This window comes from Drosophila willistoni, chromosome 3R (assembly GCF_018902025.1).
Source record: "Drosophila willistoni isolate 14030-0811.24 chromosome 3R, UCI_dwil_1.1, whole genome shotgun sequence".
Taxonomy (NCBI): Eukaryota; Metazoa; Arthropoda; class Insecta; order Diptera; family Drosophilidae; genus Drosophila; species Drosophila willistoni.
Window position 1 is genome coordinate 8,517,884 of NC_061086.1, and position 16,260 is coordinate 8,534,143.

Here is a 16,260-nt window from a genome sequence, read left to right on the forward strand (position 1 = left end):
TTTATTAGAGTGTGTAAATAGACTTTAAGCTCCCTAGTTTTCACACTATTGTTAATGGAAAAAAACATATTTTTGCCCCAAGGTGCAGAGTTTCTTACACACCTCCGAAAAAAGAAAAAAATTAAAATGCACAACATGCAAGTGAAGAACAAAAACAAATTATTCTTAAAAAAACAACAAACAAATTTCTTTCGATTGCAGCTCTTCTTTTCATTTGCCAATGAGAAAGGGGAGTGAATGCGGCGCGGCGTGGGCCCAATAAAAAATGCCATAAATATAAATGATTTATTAAGGTTAAGTGTAAAACGCAGAAAGTTCATTGGAATGGAAATGGTGGCCACATATATGCAAAACGTTTTGCTACTAACAAATCGACACGAACTACACACACTAAGCCCCTTTTGACCTTTTGCCTTAAGCCCTCTTTCAGCCGATGCAAGAGGCAGAAAAAAAAGAAGCCCACTTGCCATATACAGAACCAGAATGCTCAAATTAAACAAGGCCCAAGCGCACGGACGGACGGACAGACAGACGAAGAAACTGCCATGGACGCGGGAGAGTAGGATAAGCAAAAGAAGACAAAAAAACAACTGAGGAAATGCCGGCTAAAGAATGGCTAATGAACCACTTGGCAAATGATAAATACCAGGCCTCATTATAGAGTAGATTTTTTGTTTTGTTTTCATCGCCATTGCAGTGAGAGATCTTCCCATTGCCTGGCATGAACTTAACCTTCAGATTCAAGACAACCCAACCCAAGCCAACCCCAAGCCAGAGAATACGCCGACGACCTGTCTACGACATTTGTATGGGGTGTGGCAAAAGGCCTTTTGTGTTTTGCGTATTGCCTCTCCGCCCAGCCATCTCTTTCTTTCTTTCTGTCTTCCTCTTTCTTTCTTCTTGTTGGCTTTTATGGTTGGCAAATGCATTTTGCCTACGTTTTCGTTCCCAACTTCTTGGTTAAAATGGCTTGGTCCAACGCATTGCGGGCTCATTCCTCGACCAAGTCGCGTGAAAGTTGGACGCAAAAAGTGTAAGCGGAAAGAAAGCAGTTTAAAAAGCCAACAAAATAAAGGAAAAGAGTCAACATTCTTACCTACGCGAAGAACGAACGAAAATAAAAACTCGAAAAATCCAAACAAACAAGCAACATTCATTTTTTTTTTCTTCTTTTTTGATTTTGGACTGGTTATTGGGCATCATCATCGTCATTGTTGTTGCTGTCATTTTGACCCACTTAAATAACTAACCCAAACGAATTTCCGTTTTTAATTTGAAACTCAAAGTGAAATTCAATGGAATTCATTTCGTATATATTCCCGTGCTTAACGAAATATTCTTCACCTCTTCCCAACTCATTTCGCTTTCGCTCATAAACAGACATCGCACACAAACGTCATTTAACTGAAATTAGCATAAAACTAACCAAAGTAAAAAAGTCAAAGGAAAAAAAAAACGTGCTAATAAATTATGAAATTCGACAAAAGAAAAAAGTGAAACACCAAATCAAAAAAAAAAAACTAACATATATATTTCAACTTTTGCAACTTGTACTTTCATTTAGACCACTATACAATTCAGTGACCAAGACGCATATAGACCAGAAGACCAAATATGTCACAAAAATTGGCATTCAATTTGCTATTACTAGCCACCACGTTGGGCGCCATTTTGGCCCAGCAACAGCGTAAGTAACAATGTCTAAGCTAGCTTTCTATATTGATTGATGTAATCACAGCAATCACGTTCAGTTGGCAACCTATCTTTGGCTTAAATAATTTCTCAATTTACCAGTAATTATACCAAAAAAACGTGCCCTGACAACAACGAAAGTTGCCCAAAGTCCGAAAAGAGCACATAAATGCTTCATTACTTCACAGAATCTAAAGAAAACTATAAAAAAAAAAACAAAATCCCCCCTTGAACTAGTTCTATAAAAGTTCAAATCTATAACGAACATCAACTTTTTGTACGTTTTCTTCGTGATGATCAGCGTTTGGAAAAAAGTAGTTAGCACATTTTTTCATAAAGTTTTATTATTTTTTTTACAAACAAATCAAAAGAACATAAGATACAAAGACGGCAACCTTTCATATTCAACAAAGCCTTGAACTATAAAGAAATTTATGTATGCGATTCTAAAATTTCATTAAAAGAAACGTGTCAATAGCCAACGAAATCAAATGAAATCATATTTCAATTGACAAACATAGATTCAATGAACTTAAAACTCTAAGTTTAAAGCTAAAGATAAAAATAATTATCACATATTCACATAAAAATTTTACCAGTCAAAAAAAAAAGTAGGTACATATTGAGATTTAATATATTTTCGTCTGCCTTTGCCCAATTAAGTTTTTTGCCTCCTAAGTAACAAAGTCTGGCATATAATTTTAGTTGCTATTTTGTAATAAGCTTCTATCTTTGGAAAGGGGAAAATTGAAATAAATTATTTTGTAAGGTTTTCGATTATTATGAGTTTGACGCTCCTATGAACCCGGCAATAAACCTCATTACTAACTATTTTCCCATACGACAAAGCAACTTAACATGTTCAGGCCTTTAAGATCATGAGATAATTGTGAACTTGAACTTAACAGAAGCTCAGGCTGAGGTAAAATGCAATTAATGTAAAACAACAATGCAAACAAAACCAACAGCAACTACATAGGAATACAATTTCCATTGTAGTTAAAAAAAAAACAATGTGTCAACAATTAGAAAGCATTGCTGGCGAAAATGAGAAAATGCAAATTCCATTTTCACATTCCTCTCTCCCCTTTTAGCCTACTATCTACAGCAATGCCCCAGAGATGAATCATTGATCAATGATTGTCTGCGTGATAGTGGCAACAAATTGGTTCACTATCTACAGAAAGGTGTACCCGAACTGGATATATTTGAGGTAGGTTAATACTGCAAACGTAATGTTTTAATTGCTATTTGCAAAACTCTCTCGACAGATTGAACCCGTGGTAATTGATGAGATTGGCATTGTGCTGGGTGGTGGTCCGGATGGTTATCGTGCCCTCTTCCGTAATATACAGGCTTATGGTGTCAGCAATATCACGGTGACCAATGTGCGGTAAGTCAGTAAGATCAAGTGCAATAGAACTCATCATCAGATTAGAACTTTGTTCACACAGAGTCGTGACCAAAAGTCTTTGAACTTGTTGGCCTAAACCCAAGCGGAAATTATGTTAATGCGTTCCAAAACGCTGACTAATAAGAAGACTACTTGACAAGAATATGACTATTAAATTGCTTTCGTTTGGTCAACTCCAATTTTTTTATAAGTCATTCGAGTTATGATTCAAATTTAATGCCAGTTTTATCTTGTAGTAGTTGTTTTCATTCAAGAGTAAACAATGTTCGTCTTAAGTATGGACATTGTTTTTATTGTTTGCCAAACGTTGACAACAATTACTATTCATTCATTTTATCAGTCTGTCAATTGAACTTCTCGAATTGAAACTGCAAACCTGGGCACGCGATCGTCATCATTATGATGATCATAATCAACATTGTCGCAGTAGTTGTCGTCGACTTTAATGAATGCAATTTCAATGCACCTTGCCCACTCATTTTGTTGTTTTTTCCGTCTAAATGTTAGTGCGGTTATTACGAGTACATATCATTAGTTAAGAGTCTCATAATCTTAAGCATTTAGCACATCGGTCGATAGATAATCCACAATTGAACTACAGCAATTGATTAGCATATTTCCAATCGATTGGCAAACGATCGCTTTCAACGGGTTTTTCTCTGTAACCCATCGTTAAATCGAGTGTAATTGCCCGCCCACTAATTGGGTATACTAGTAGTTGGATTATTTTCATATTGGGATGATGATGATAAAAATAAATATTGTAAAATGTTTGCTGGAACTTAAATGTGGGTTATTACAAATTCTAAACAAGTATTTTTTTATCTACAAAGATTTCAAATGAATTGGGAATTCATGTGAAAAGGGAAAAAATTAAACTGGCCACGAACTGATCTCATTTCATCTACATAATCCTTACTAATTGGGACAAAATAAGAGACTTACTCGTAGCCTTGATTTTGCCTTCCGTTTAATCTGATCAAGTATTGACAGTTTCCTCTCATCAAATTTTATTCCACCTTGAGTTAAGCTCAAATATATTTCTATTATGCAAGTGCAACTTACCGGAAAGTTAAGTCTAAGATGGAAATAATGTTGCTGGCCATCTTAAAATACATCAAGTGTCAATTGGCAACAAAAACGCGAATACATGTTTAGAACCATTTACATAGACTTCTCAAAAAAAAAAAAAAAAACATACTCGAGACAATCCGATGTGACCAAGAAACTACTGGGCAAAATGTATGTCAACGTGATTGTCTATGTCAAGCAAATAGTAAATAGATTTCAGTTTGGGTGTCCATTACAGCCGGTTCTATCTATCTGTTGGTTTTCCTCAGTTTCAGTTTGAACTGAAATTTTCGTTTGTTTTTTTTTGGCCAACTGCCGTCTGGCATCAAGGTCTACTAGTTGCTTGGTGTAATATTGCGGATTTTACACAGATTTTTGCACCAAATTCTATGTAAAGCCGAAATGAAGGCTGCCAATACCCCATGATGACATTGAAAAATGTTAAAGATAAAAAATGCAACAAAAAAGAACAAGAAAAAATATATTTTCAATTATTGCAAAGATTATTGAATTGTCATTGTCAATGCCATTAATATTATCAATCGTATCCACTTACCAGCTCCGACTTGGATTCACTGCAGTTCCAACTTACATGCGAGATACCCCGCATACGCGTCAAGGCCCAATATCGTTCCACAGGTGTTTTGATATTGGTGAAGGCCTCCGGTGCCGGGGACTACTGGGGCGAATATGGTGAGTGCTGACAGTTAGAGAGTGAGTGAGTGAGTGGGGTTGGGATCTAAACTATTTGTGTTTTTCTAGAGGGTGTTAAGGCCAAGATCTACTTCAAGGCCCTGGCTAATGAGGGAGCCGATGGACGCACCTATTTGACCACAGATTCGGTTAAAATGGACTTCAATGTCAAGGACATACAAATGGGAGTAGACAATATAGCCAATGGCAATTCTGTGATACGTAAGTAACAACATAAATCAAACGATTTGCATTTAATTTTTACTTACTCCCTTACAGAGGCGGCTTTGAATCTGTTTATCAATTCAAACTCCCAAGAGCTATTGAAGGAAATGAAACCGGCTTTGAGGACCAAACTCACACTGGTTATACGTAATTTCATGGATCGCATATTTGCCAAAATTCCTCTAGATGAATGGATCAATTTAAATTAGATCTATTTAGTTATAAATAAAAATCCCCCCTCTTATGTCTTAGAATCTAATTTATTGCACACACACACAGACACAAACATTTCAAGTTAATAATAAATTAATTATATGAAATTCAATTTCAATGTTGAGATAAATATATCAGTCCGTACTATATAATAGATATGTGCCGCCATATGGGGGTGTTAACTTTGCCTTGCTGATGATTTGTTGTTATGGTTTGCGACTTATTTAATTATCAACTGCGTAACCTGTTCGGGTTCATATATTATAAGAATTATTGTGGCCATTAAAAAAAGGTACTAGACAACAGGGTTTAGTCCCGTGGGTTATCATTAGTCGCATGTTATAACTGCGTTTTTGTCATGCAAGTGCAAAAGGTCTTCCCTTTCTCCGTCTCCACACTGGATGAATGAATGTAACCTGATCGAAAATACATCGATTGATTTTACATCTTAAGAATCCTAAATAAACATTATATGAATGAGAGACTGCTTTCATGTCAGGAATATGAGTTGGCAAAATTCATTATTTCTTTTATGATAGGGTCTAATATTAACTATTAATATTTCTAACTAGTTAGTCAACTGCACAAGCCGATCAAGATCATAGAATGAATGAGCAAACAATCAGCAATCAGCAAAATGCAAACACTCTTATATCAACTGTCCATTAGTATGCCTAATAAAATCAATAATTTATGATGTCATCTTGTTAACTCCAATTGAAGACTCCTACTAGTTCTCAGTGTAGTTTCTCTGGATTGCGTGTTCAATTTTCCGTTTCCTTTACGAAATTATCAATGGCATTGAACCATGACATAGGCGAGTACAACCCCCAAGTATCCCGAAAAGGGTTGCATACCCCATCATCCAAACCCCCTTCCCCGCATCATTCTCTGGCGATGGAGTGATGATGTAAGTAGTCAACAGTCTCCAGTCATTGTGAATTTGAAACGTAAACTCTCTCGAAACTCAACAGATTGTCAACGTAGAACAACGACAAAATGACTTATCCAATAATTGCAATAAACACGAAAGTCTTCCCACCAAAAAAACAAAAAAAAAAGAAACAATTCATTATACCAAGTCAAGTCAACTAAAAAAAACAAAGACTTGGGTAAACATTTTATAGAATAGAATGGTTAAAATTGGAACTTACCTGGGTAAAACTTCCTTATTTGCATTTTGTCCAAGTGCCAATTCCCCCACATTAAGCTAACGTCTCTACGAGTAGTCTTATGTGGGTAAATCATTAGAATTATACAAATTATTGATACTAATAATCATCTGGGTAGCTTATTCTAACCCCATCACGGTCTCTTTCTCTCTCTCTCTCTGTCTCTCTCTTTCACACACACACACTCTCTCTCTCTATCGTCTCGATCGTCTGGCAAGTCGTTTGGGGTTCTACCCCAAGCATTGGGCCGGCCTGCCTGATGTAAATCGTTTGCTATAAAATGGCAACAACACGACAGTTTTGCATTCAGTACGATTCGTCGACGGTTAGCTAAAACAACAATCTCAAACCAATCTTGACCACTAGCGACTACAAGCTCGAGAATATTGTGAGTTCAGCCTTCAAAAGTTTGAAGTTACAAAAGGCATAGAGAACATTAACCAAAAGTTTAGCAAAAACATTACTTTGCAAATAAATATTAAAATGTGAAATTAAACAACAAACAACAAAACTGATTACAAATAGAACAAAAACTACTTAAATGTCAAAAGGCACACCATTAAATTCCTTGAAAATGAGAATATTATAAATATCAAATAAGTGATTAAACTCAGGACAGGAATAACAAATGGATCTAAATTCATTTTACGGAATCTAATAATATTAGTATTTGCATTTAACTTTGTTAAAGCAATTACGATAAATACTTAAAAGTCGAATAAACTTTAGGTTAATAAATTCTACGGAGGAATAGGCTATAAATATTAAGTATCCCTAAGCCCCTAATTAGAGGCAATTACATTTTTTTTTTGTATACATATTGATTCAGAGACAACACACCTTCCATTTAGTGGGCTGACAATTTCTACTCCCTCTTCTAATGCCTATAATCAAGTGACTGCAAATGACGCTACAATTTAAAGGCGAAACAAAAAAATTTAATGATCTTTGACAACAAAAATTGACTATTATTTATGTGACGTCAATAGTGAAATGAATTGCTGCTTCATTTGGTTATACTAACTGAATTTATGCCTTTTTTTGCAGCACAATGAATTCGCAATTTTTTGTATTAACTGTTTTGATGTGCTTCTTGGGTGGCTCTTTGGCCATAATGCGTAAGTATATATATAAGTAATAGTATCATACCATCTGATTGTTAATCATTTCCTTTATATACTTTTAGCTGACTATATTCAGGTGTGCCATCGTCATGAGCCCGAATTGTCCAAGTGCCTGAAGAACAGCGTTCACTCTTTACGCCCGTATTTGGCCAAGGGTATCAAGGAATTGAATATCCCTCCATTGGAACCACTTTATATTGGCGATCTGAATATTCTGGATGGCTCTGCTGGGCTTACAGTTCTGGTTAAGAAACTGAGCATTAAAGGTGCCTCTAATTTTGAGATCACCAAATTGCGTGCTTCTATTCCGAATAAGCGTTTCGATTTCGAGTTAATTTTGCCGCATTTGCAAGGCGAAGGTCTCTATGAGCTCAATGGCAATGTTTTGGCACTACCCATCAAGGGCAAAGGACCATTTACCGGCAATTTCACCAACTTTGTTGCCTATGTTAAAGTGACATATGATGTTAAGAATGTCAACGATCTGGAATATTTGCAAGTCAAGGACTTTGTTCTGAAGATTCGCACTGGCAAGGGAAATCTGAAACTGGAAAATCTTTTCAATGGCGACAAAGTTTTGGGTGACGTGATCAACGATACGATTAATCAGAATTTCGAATCATTCACTAATGAGATAATTGCGCCAATTGCCCGTGCCCTGCAGGAAAAGTTCCTAGTCATTACCACTAAAATTCTGGAGAATTTCACCTACAACGAACTGTTCCCTGTTTAAGTTGTAACCTTGGATTGCGCTCAAAAACAATTAGTAATAAGTTTGTGATACACTTGATTTCTATAAAAATAATTAGTATTTAAAATTATTGCATATTAAAAAACAAATACATCTAAATTGAAAATGTAACGGTCTGCAACAATTTGAACTTGCCGCCTAACAGTGTCACCACACCGATAGTAGAAAAATACAAATATCCGGTGTTTTAATGTGACCCTTCTACTTAGCAGAACTGTCGATGCAGTACACAAAATCGATATAACTTATCGATACCGATATCAATGCAGTTCCCACCACTGCAGACAAAAACGCGTGAGTAAAACGCGCGCTTTTGAAAAGTTACGGCGAGAGGTTCAATTTTATATGGCTCGGGCGAATTTTGCACTGAAAGAAAACATATGTTTATATATTATTATTTATATATTTACGATCGAATATTTTTTATTTTAAAAAAGTCTTGATTATAATCCAACTCGCATAATTTATAAATTCTCGAATTTTCTTTGCCCACTTTTATATGTTCTGTTCGACACCGAAAAAGAGGATTAGTTCACATTGTGTCAAAAATCAAGAGACTCAGAACTCAAGAGAAGTTGAAAAGTTGGGAGCAAATATAGTTTTCAACTATAAATTGAAAAAAAAAAACAAAATAGAAAAAAATTAGCACATACATATGTGGAATTTTTAAAAACTTTTAAATTCTGTCCATTCGACACGGTATGTGCGCATTTCTACCGTTCTAAGTACTATGTTCGGTACATTTGGTAGGGTGAACTGCATCGTAAAAAAAAAATATATATATACATATGTATATATACGGAATACCACACAAACGATATGCAAAAACGGTTAAGCAATGTGGCATGAATTAGGCTTGTTTTGTCATATAAACGACTTGGTCCAATTCATAGGATTCATGAGAATATGAATCGGAATACATATCTATATGGACATCAAAAGAAGGTTTAGCTCTCCTATATCATATGGAATATGTCCATAAAATGAACATATCAGCGGTCCAACGACCCAAAACATAGGAACATCAGTCGCCGGATTGGTAACCCATTAAAAATATATGAGGAAGCATTTAGAGAAGCGTCACGAAGAACCAACCATTCAATAACCTTTAACCTTGCGAAGTTATCCAAGAAACATGGCGAGTTGCCATTAGCAACACATCCCAGTTCAGCATTGATGGATTCGGTGCGGCCCAGGTGAAAACCCGCTTTTGCCAATTGTGGAGGAACGGATGCTGAATTCCTAATTGCTTAATTTATATTTGAATGTAAACGATCTTTTGTATTTCATTATTCTTTTTTGGCTGATGCAATATGAAGCGTCTGGTAAAATAAGAATGAATGTTGAGTTTAGTTGATTGCTTATTGGCCAACAGAAAACATTACATGGAGTAAAATAAACCTAATTTTAATTAAAAAGAACCAGCAAAGTTATTTTATGTATCATCACCAATAATTGTAAGCTGTAAGTTTTAATGAAATAAAAGTTGTATGTGTACATATGTCTAAAAAATTTTAATAAATTTTCTTTATTTCAAATCCATCATAATCTTAAATCTAAACATATATGTACATCTAAATTAAATGTTATCTTATTAAATCTAAATATAAACATTAAATCTAAATATATACATACATTAAATACAATATAATCTTACATCTAAATATATACATCTAAATTAAATGCTATATACATTCATTGAATCTTAAATCTATTATCTATATGTACATTGAATCTTAAATCTATTATCTATACATATATTTTGTGGCCTCATAAACCAGGAAATCCGCAATTCCAGACACAGACCTCGACTCCTCGAGCGACATCCCAGGGACATGCCGGGTGGGCACCATCTCATACTGCTCCACGACAAGCTTATTAGGCTGGACAGATTCAACTGGATGCCCTCCATGGCGAATACTTTCTCTAATACGTCCTCCACGGCGCTCACGAAGTCCCAAATGAGCGCCAAGTTTGCATAACTTCGCGACCGTCAACTATCGTGAATCATTTGCAGCTGGTGTCGGAATGTGTCTTTGTTGTATAGAGTCGAAAACAATTCCTGCAGCACCTGTGTCGCGAAAGGATCCGGGCACTCCTTTTTGTTAAATGTCCGCATCAGGTGTGTGCCATCATAAATGACCGTCGGCGTCCTGATGATGCGTCGCAACGACTTGAGCGCCTGTATGTTAGCAGCAGCTCGATCGTTCACAATTGCTACAATGTTTTGTATTTTTGGATAAATACAAAAATAACTAATTTCATACATATTTGCGCTTTTTGGGCATACCACATCGACTGGCAGCATAGAGAAGCGACAACTTGCCAGAGTGAACGCTTATGAGGAGGACGACGAAAATTTGCAAAATATATGTATATGAAATGTATTACATATATTACATAGTACATATGTGAATTTTGATATGTATACGACATATGTATATAGCTTTAAGCTGGACTTACCTTACCTTAGTTAGGCTGTAAGCTTGCGACGCCTCAATCAGCGCCAACGCTCCGGGGTCAAAGTAGTCATCGTCCAAAATTCTATCCATTAGCAGGTTCATCTTACACGTCACCTGCATCAGCTCTTCTGGGCCAAGGTCCGTAAGTCCTGGAAGTTCATTTCAATTAAACTTAAACATTTTAAATTATTTTAGTACCCGTTACTTCTCTGTGACTTGTCGCTTTTGCCTGCAAAGTGTTTTTCATTTTTACCCGTTACTTATCTTGGATTTTGTGATTCGCTTGAAGCAGAAACAAAATTGTCGCTTTCTTGGAACGGCAAGAAAACTGTCGCTTTGTTGGAACGGAAACAGCATTGTGCAAATGCCAACATTATCTTTTGCTTTATTACAAATAAGCAGCATGGATTCTGCAAACTTTTCTTTTAAGTACAAAAACTAAAGGAAATCTAATCGTGACAGACATATAACAAGTGTGCACCTAAATTCTTTGGTGTCAATTGGCGCCTGATTGGCGCCAATTATGTGTCATTGGTTAATTGATAATAATTAAGGAATTTGATTTCAGCGAGTAGTAAAATAAATTAAGGAGCAGCAATAATCTAGTATTATTTTATTTTTGATTTCTGTTGACTATTTCTCTTTTCAATTTAAGTTCCGTCTCTAACTTGTCGGTCGCTTCGTTTGTTTTTTTTCCGTTTTCTTCTGATTTGTCGGTCGGCCAGTCTTCTTTGTTCTCTTCTTTGCCAAAAAATTCATCCCAATTGAGTTGGGAATAATTTATTCCGAATAAATAGAACTCATCCCAATTGATATGGGAGAAAATAGAATTCATCCCAATTGAGATGGGAGAAAATTCGAAATTGAAAGAAAAGGGTGGTAAAAGGGAGGGGGTACTGCAACTCGTTCAAGGAGAATGCCGAGGAACGAATTTTAGAAAATTTCAATTCCCTTGAAGATTTTGCAAAGCTGCATTTCTTTGTCAGCATCGATGGACTGTTTTTGCCCCCAATGGTAAGTTTAAGGCAATAAAAAATTTTACAAAAATACATAAAAATTATTCAAAAATAACAGAGTCGAATAAATTCCAGAAAGATACCGAGGAAGCCGGCACCTCAAAAATAAAACTATTTTTTTTACAGGGACCTAAAGATATTGTTAAGGCATATCCCCATATACATATGCCTCTTTAAGTAAGTTAGCCATTTCCATTTCTCACATTCATACATTTGTACTTATAAATGTCTGTATATCTTTCAGACTCTACAATTCTGTCAATGCTCAAGGTGACTATGACAGAAATGTAGATTGGGACGTGGTTGATATGCTGCAGCCTTTTAGGTTTCCCGCCCGAGGAGATGAAGAATTTGTACTCCTCGCTGTTCCTGCCATTTGAGAGTGTTGAGGCTCCCAAAACTTGGGAGCTGAAGTTGCTCGGCATTCCCGTCTGCTGGGACTATGGATCGAACCAGATCGATTTATTAAACTAATAAAAAATTTCAAATAATAATATAATATATATATAATAATATAATATGTGATAATAAAATATATAATAATATAATATATAATAAAATCGTATAATATGTTCATTGGGTTCAACGTCGATACATCGCTATCGACACATCTGGATTCAACGTCGATACATCGCTATCGACGCATATATTTTGTATTAAACAGACTATGACTATGTTCGCTGGGTTAACGTCGATACATCTACAATCAAGAAAAAACTATTAAAAATTTCAAAGTAAAATCGTCTGTTTATTCGTAGAAACAATCGCAAAAAAGCGCATTGCTAAAACATCCTGATTACATTGCACACATAGTGATAATAAGCGTTATTGAAACATGTCAACTCCCGCTCGCAGACGTCTGATGAGAGATTTTAAAAGGTAAGAGCTAAGAAAAAAAAAGCAAAGTACACACACTTTGAGACTTCGTGCCCATTTGTCCCCAACCCCCAATCCGCAGTCTCGTGGCTTGTGTTGGTAGTAGTATGAAATGGAGAAACCTGTGACTACCTATAGGAAAGGGGGGTGCTGCTGCCCAATACATATGAAGAAACATATGTATCACCTTATATATATGTGTGTGTGTGTGTGTGTGTGTGTGTGTGTGTGTGTGTGTCTATGGTGTGGAAGTTTGCGCAGCCAAAATAATCCAATGTATATATGCATGTGTAAGTGTGTGTGTGTGTGTGTATATATATCTAGGTACATATGTATATACATATGTGAGTGATTTTTCTTTTATTTTCTTGTTTGCCGTTTTAACAATTATGCTTTTATTTTGTCTTTGACACTTGACTTTGATGTGGAAAACCAAGAATAGGGCAAAAGCGGAAAAACAACAATAGAAAATTTGCTGCTTTTCGAATTTGCAAATTGCGTCGCAGACAAGAAAAAAAACACCAACAAAATGAAAAGAGAGCAAGAAATAAAATTAGTTGTTGTTTTTCTGTTTCGTTTTTGTTAATGTTTGTTGAATCAGCAGCAGCGGCAGAGACGTTGGCAGAAAAGCAGCTGCGAAAAGCAAAAGCATAAAGCAAACGAAAAAAAAACTGTTTCATTCGCATCCTGGTTACGCTCTCTCGCTCTCGCGTTAGCTACCTTTCATTTTGGCTCTCTCTCTCACTTAACCATCTCTTTTTCACTTATTGCCACATCCACGTACAACAACTTTCCTATTGAAATTTCGTCAAATGTTTCAATTGATTTTGGTCAAAATTAAATTTTGTTTGATTGCATAAACGTTGTCGTTTTCCACCCGCTCTCAAGCCGCCTAGTCCTCACCTCATAATCAAATGCACTTGAATAAATGTCAAGGCTATCTAGCTGAGTGGGGTGGGATAATTAACCCTCTTTCTTCCCACCACCGACCGACCACCCTCCCTCCCATCACACACAATTGTTTTCTTTTGTACCTTTTTATCAATGTAAATTTATCTTTTTGGCTTTTCGCATTCTGGGCTTTAGTTTGTTGTTTAATCGATGATTTCATTTCAATTTCTTTGGTTTGAAGGGCGCGGCTTGGGGCTGGCTTGTTGCACGCGCTCCCCTGACCTCAATTCGCCTCCCCCTACTCCCACACATCCAACAACAATTTCGTGCCAATTGACAGTCTTAATAATTCAATGAAAATTTTTCGGAAAATGTAAACAACATCTACACATACATACATACATACATCTGTATATGTATATATCTGCTATTTTTATGTTTCTTAAGCTCGTTGAACTGTAAACGATGAAACAAAGATGATGATGATGACGATGATAAAGATGATGATGCAGAATTGAAAACAGAAAAAAACAAGACACATGCATGCTTAAATATCTATATATGCATATAAGTCTATATTACTCATCATCTGGAATGATTTATAAATGAGATTTCAATACATAATGAAACAAAACAAATGACTAGAAATGCGCAAATACACTTAACTCAAATATGGTCAAGACATTTAGTCTTTTTGTTTGGATTCATAGAATTTGTTTCTGGTATCCTTAAAAAGGATATTTCCTGTTTTCTATGATTGCTGTTTGAACATGACTATCTATTTGCGATCGATCCTATTTCTGAAGTTTCTATTAAACTACTACAGACAACCGATAAGCAGAAAAGCAATGATGTGATAAATTTTGCAATATGTACAAATCTAAAGTTTAACATGCAAGAGATAATGTGTGATCTAGCACTTTCCTTACCAGTCTCAGTTTATAATTAAATTCTAGAATATTTGTTATCGCCTTCCATTAAATGAGTTTTAATTGCCCACTAAATAGATTCCAATTTAATCTCATTAATATTATTATTTTTTGCAGACTACAGGAAGATCCACCAACGGGTGTTTCGGGTGCGCCAACAGATAATAATATTATGATATGGAATGCTGTGATTTTTGGTCCACACGATACCCCATTCGAAGATGGTACCTTTAAGTTAACCATAGAATTTACTGAAGAATATCCAAATAAACCGCCAACAGTTCGATTTGTATCGAAAGTATTTCATCCGAACGTGTATGCAGATGGTGGCATATGCCTGGATATATTGCAAAATCGCTGGAGTCCCACATACGATGTGTCAGCAATTTTAACATCTATACAGGTGAGTCATCATAATAAACAAAACAACACTATTTACTAATCAAGTTTATTTTTAAAATAGGTGCGTAACTTTGGGAATACCTTTTAGTCACACTATTGTTGAAATTATGGTTTATTTATATATTTTATATAAATTGCTAATACGCGTGTGTTCTCAGCGATTATAGTCATTTAAGTTTCTCCTAAAGTTAACTTCACAACATCATAAAGTTCTTAATGAAGCGAGCAATAACTTTTGTCGTTAAATTGTTTTAGATTATAGTTTATAAAAATACTTAGTTTAATTATATATTATGATTGATTGGTTTTAAAATCAGATATAATTGTTTTGTTATATGGTATTGTTAGACAATTTTTGATTGGTTTTGTTAGTTGGTTTTTTCGTCTAACAAATCAAGTATCAGGTTCTAATATTTAAGTGAACTCAAAAAAACTCAAAAACCTTGACCTGTATCTTTAATAAATAAATTAATTTCTAATTTATTTTTGTATTGCAGTCACTGCTGAGCGATCCCAATCCAAATTCACCGGCAAACTCTACCGCCGCCCAGCTGTATAAGGAGAATCGTCGCGAGTATGAGAAGCGTGTGAAAGCTTGCGTTGAGCAGAGTTTCATCGATTAGCCATGCGCCCACATGAGGAACAGCACTAACAACAACAACAACAACAACAGCAACCATAGGGGCAGCCGAATAATAAAAACGGCAGCAGCACCAGGAAGAACAGTTAAATGCAATAATATAAACAGCAAGTTTAAATTAAATAATACAAGAAATATTTATAACAATTATAATGCTACCAAGTTGTAACATCGCCAATGGCCCCTGCATACATACAACACTATCACACAACAACACGCACATACATTTACACACAGTCACTCATGTACGTACAGGGCATTTTATTTAATTTTCTACTTTGGCCTTAATTTTTCCCGATTTCCATTTGGAAATTCGCATCTTAAACACACATCTTACACTCATGCGTGACAACAATAGTTATATCTCGTTTAAGCCTCTTCATAATCTAACACGAAAAATGTTATAATTAAAATAGCAGCAAACAAAAAAAAAAGTAAAGGAAAAGCTAAAGAAGAGAAAATAACAAGAAACAATTATTACTACATAAGAATAATAAAAACAATACACAAAAAAAAAATTAAAACAACACAAAAAACGTAATTTAACAAAAAGAAATAGTTTCATTTTAAATGTGCAAATTTTGAAATTATCGTAGACTTACAGTTTGACAAAATTATAAATAATAAATTGCAAAAAAAAAAACCCAAAAAAAAAGAGAAAAAACAACACAGCAATAGAATTTCCTGAA

General features: G+C 35.2%; 3 protein-coding genes across 3 annotated transcripts; all 3 read left to right on the forward strand.

Moving 5' to 3' along the window:
- Nucleotides 1-1,564: 1,564 nt before the first annotated feature.
- On the forward strand, nucleotides 1,565-5,399 carry LOC6651613 (protein takeout). The gene is made up of 6 exons (XM_023180337.2): nucleotides 1,565-1,687; nucleotides 2,787-2,905; nucleotides 2,964-3,085; nucleotides 4,737-4,870; nucleotides 4,940-5,092; nucleotides 5,150-5,399. Exons 1-6 carry the CDS (start codon nucleotides 1,615-1,617, stop codon nucleotides 5,302-5,304), a joined length of 756 nt encoding a protein of 251 aa, XP_023036105.1. The 5' UTR covers nucleotides 1,565-1,614; the 3' UTR covers nucleotides 5,305-5,399.
- Nucleotides 5,400-6,817: 1,418 nt separating this feature from the next.
- LOC6651614 (protein takeout) lies at nucleotides 6,818-8,433 on the forward strand. The gene is made up of 3 exons (XM_002073245.4): nucleotides 6,818-6,868; nucleotides 7,528-7,598; nucleotides 7,667-8,433. Exons 2-3 carry the CDS (start codon nucleotides 7,532-7,534, stop codon nucleotides 8,335-8,337), a joined length of 738 nt encoding a protein of 245 aa, XP_002073281.3. The 5' UTR covers nucleotides 6,818-6,868; nucleotides 7,528-7,531; the 3' UTR covers nucleotides 8,338-8,433.
- Nucleotides 8,434-12,492: 4,059 nt separating this feature from the next.
- Nucleotides 12,493-15,718, forward strand: LOC6651616 (ubiquitin-conjugating enzyme E2-17 kDa). Its single transcript, XM_002073247.4, has 3 exons — nucleotides 12,493-12,712; nucleotides 14,647-14,932; nucleotides 15,429-15,718. Exons 1-3 carry the CDS (start codon nucleotides 12,669-12,671, stop codon nucleotides 15,552-15,554), a joined length of 456 nt encoding a protein of 151 aa, XP_002073283.1. The 5' UTR covers nucleotides 12,493-12,668; the 3' UTR covers nucleotides 15,555-15,718.
- The last annotated feature ends 542 nt before the right edge of the window (nucleotides 15,719-16,260 follow it).